General features: G+C 47.9%; 1 protein-coding gene across 1 annotated transcript; it reads right to left on the bottom strand.

Annotated features, from left to right (window-relative positions):
* Window positions 1–496, bottom strand: CABS01_17241 (uncharacterized protein; the record flags this gene model as incomplete). Its single annotated transcript, XM_060550568.1, has 1 exon — window positions 1–496. A coding segment is annotated over one exon (496 nt), but the record flags the coding sequence as incomplete, so codon positions are not given.
* Window positions 497–1,150: the final 654 nt, after the last annotated feature.

Genomic DNA, 1,150 nt, shown 5'->3' with positions numbered 1-1,150 from the left:
TGTTCGAGTCCACGGGGCTTTCCAAGCCAGGACATGCATGTCGAAAACACGCTTCCCAGCGGCACAAAACTTGTTCGCAAGTCCATTGAAGCCGTCTCATCTCAGGACTCAATGGGCTATTCCTCCTTGTCAGGTATAGTAGATGTTTCCGAAGGTCGCTTGCACACTGTTGCCATTTTTTCAAGAATGAGACGATATCTTCCTTTTCTGGGATATATGGCAGGGTTGTCAGAGGCACGGTGACCAAAGAACTCTCGTCGTTTCGAGTAGATAATTTGCCTGGTTTGCCGCGAAGGCGCCCATGTTTCACTTGCTGAGATTCGGACATTGGCCCAGACAGGAACAACGAGTATCTTGACAGGCGGATGCTGGGAATAGGAAAGTCCATGTTGGTCGGCGCTCTGCGTGCGAGGACTCCAAGACAGCTGCTTGTTTCGGAAAACTCAAGTCTCTTGATAACTGGATGAGCACAAAGGTGGAAATAGAAGGATGTTATGAAAGATCAGAATGTACCGATGATAAATTGAGTTTTTCAGCAGGTCGAACTAAAGACATTGGTGTAACTGAATAGCCATTCGTGCCTGCACCGGAACATCGTCCGCCCATGTTACACCTGTATCGGGCCTGACAACAAAGGAACGTTCAACTGATAACACTTGGATCCGCTGCATCCGGAGATGGCATGGCTAACTATTGGTGGACATGTTTCAGGTATTGCCGTGACATGAGGTTTCGTGCCATATCCACTGACGTTAGGATTAAGGCAGGACATGTAGTCCTTAACGTATTCTTGATGTTAGCAAGCACTACAAGGTCAACTCGAAAGTGCGCTTGATGCTAAGCAATGCGTGGCCGCAATTACCTGATGGTGGCCGAAGAATGCTTCTGATGACAACGCCACATGGCAGATTGTCATATCGCACCATAGCAGTCTCCTATCCTCGGTTGATGGGGTGACTTCGCACTGATCCCTTTGGTCTGGTTGTCGCTGAATGTGCATGTGAATGTCATGACGCTATAGAGACTTGGATCGCCGGGGTCACGACAAAGGTGAATACGTTTCTTCGAAAGACGCAGAAAATTCGTTTCTGATAAGCTAAGATTATTTTCTAACTATGTCTCTGAAACCCAACGCGAGGTTTCGCCGCAT

This window comes from Colletotrichum abscissum (assembly GCF_030869225.1).
Source record: "Colletotrichum abscissum strain IMI 504890 chromosome Unknown Scaffold_509.1, whole genome shotgun sequence".
Classification (NCBI taxonomy): Eukaryota; Fungi; Ascomycota; class Sordariomycetes; order Glomerellales; family Glomerellaceae; genus Colletotrichum; species Colletotrichum abscissum.
Note: the sequence above shows the minus strand (reverse complement) of the source record. Positions and strands in the feature narration are given on the sequence as shown.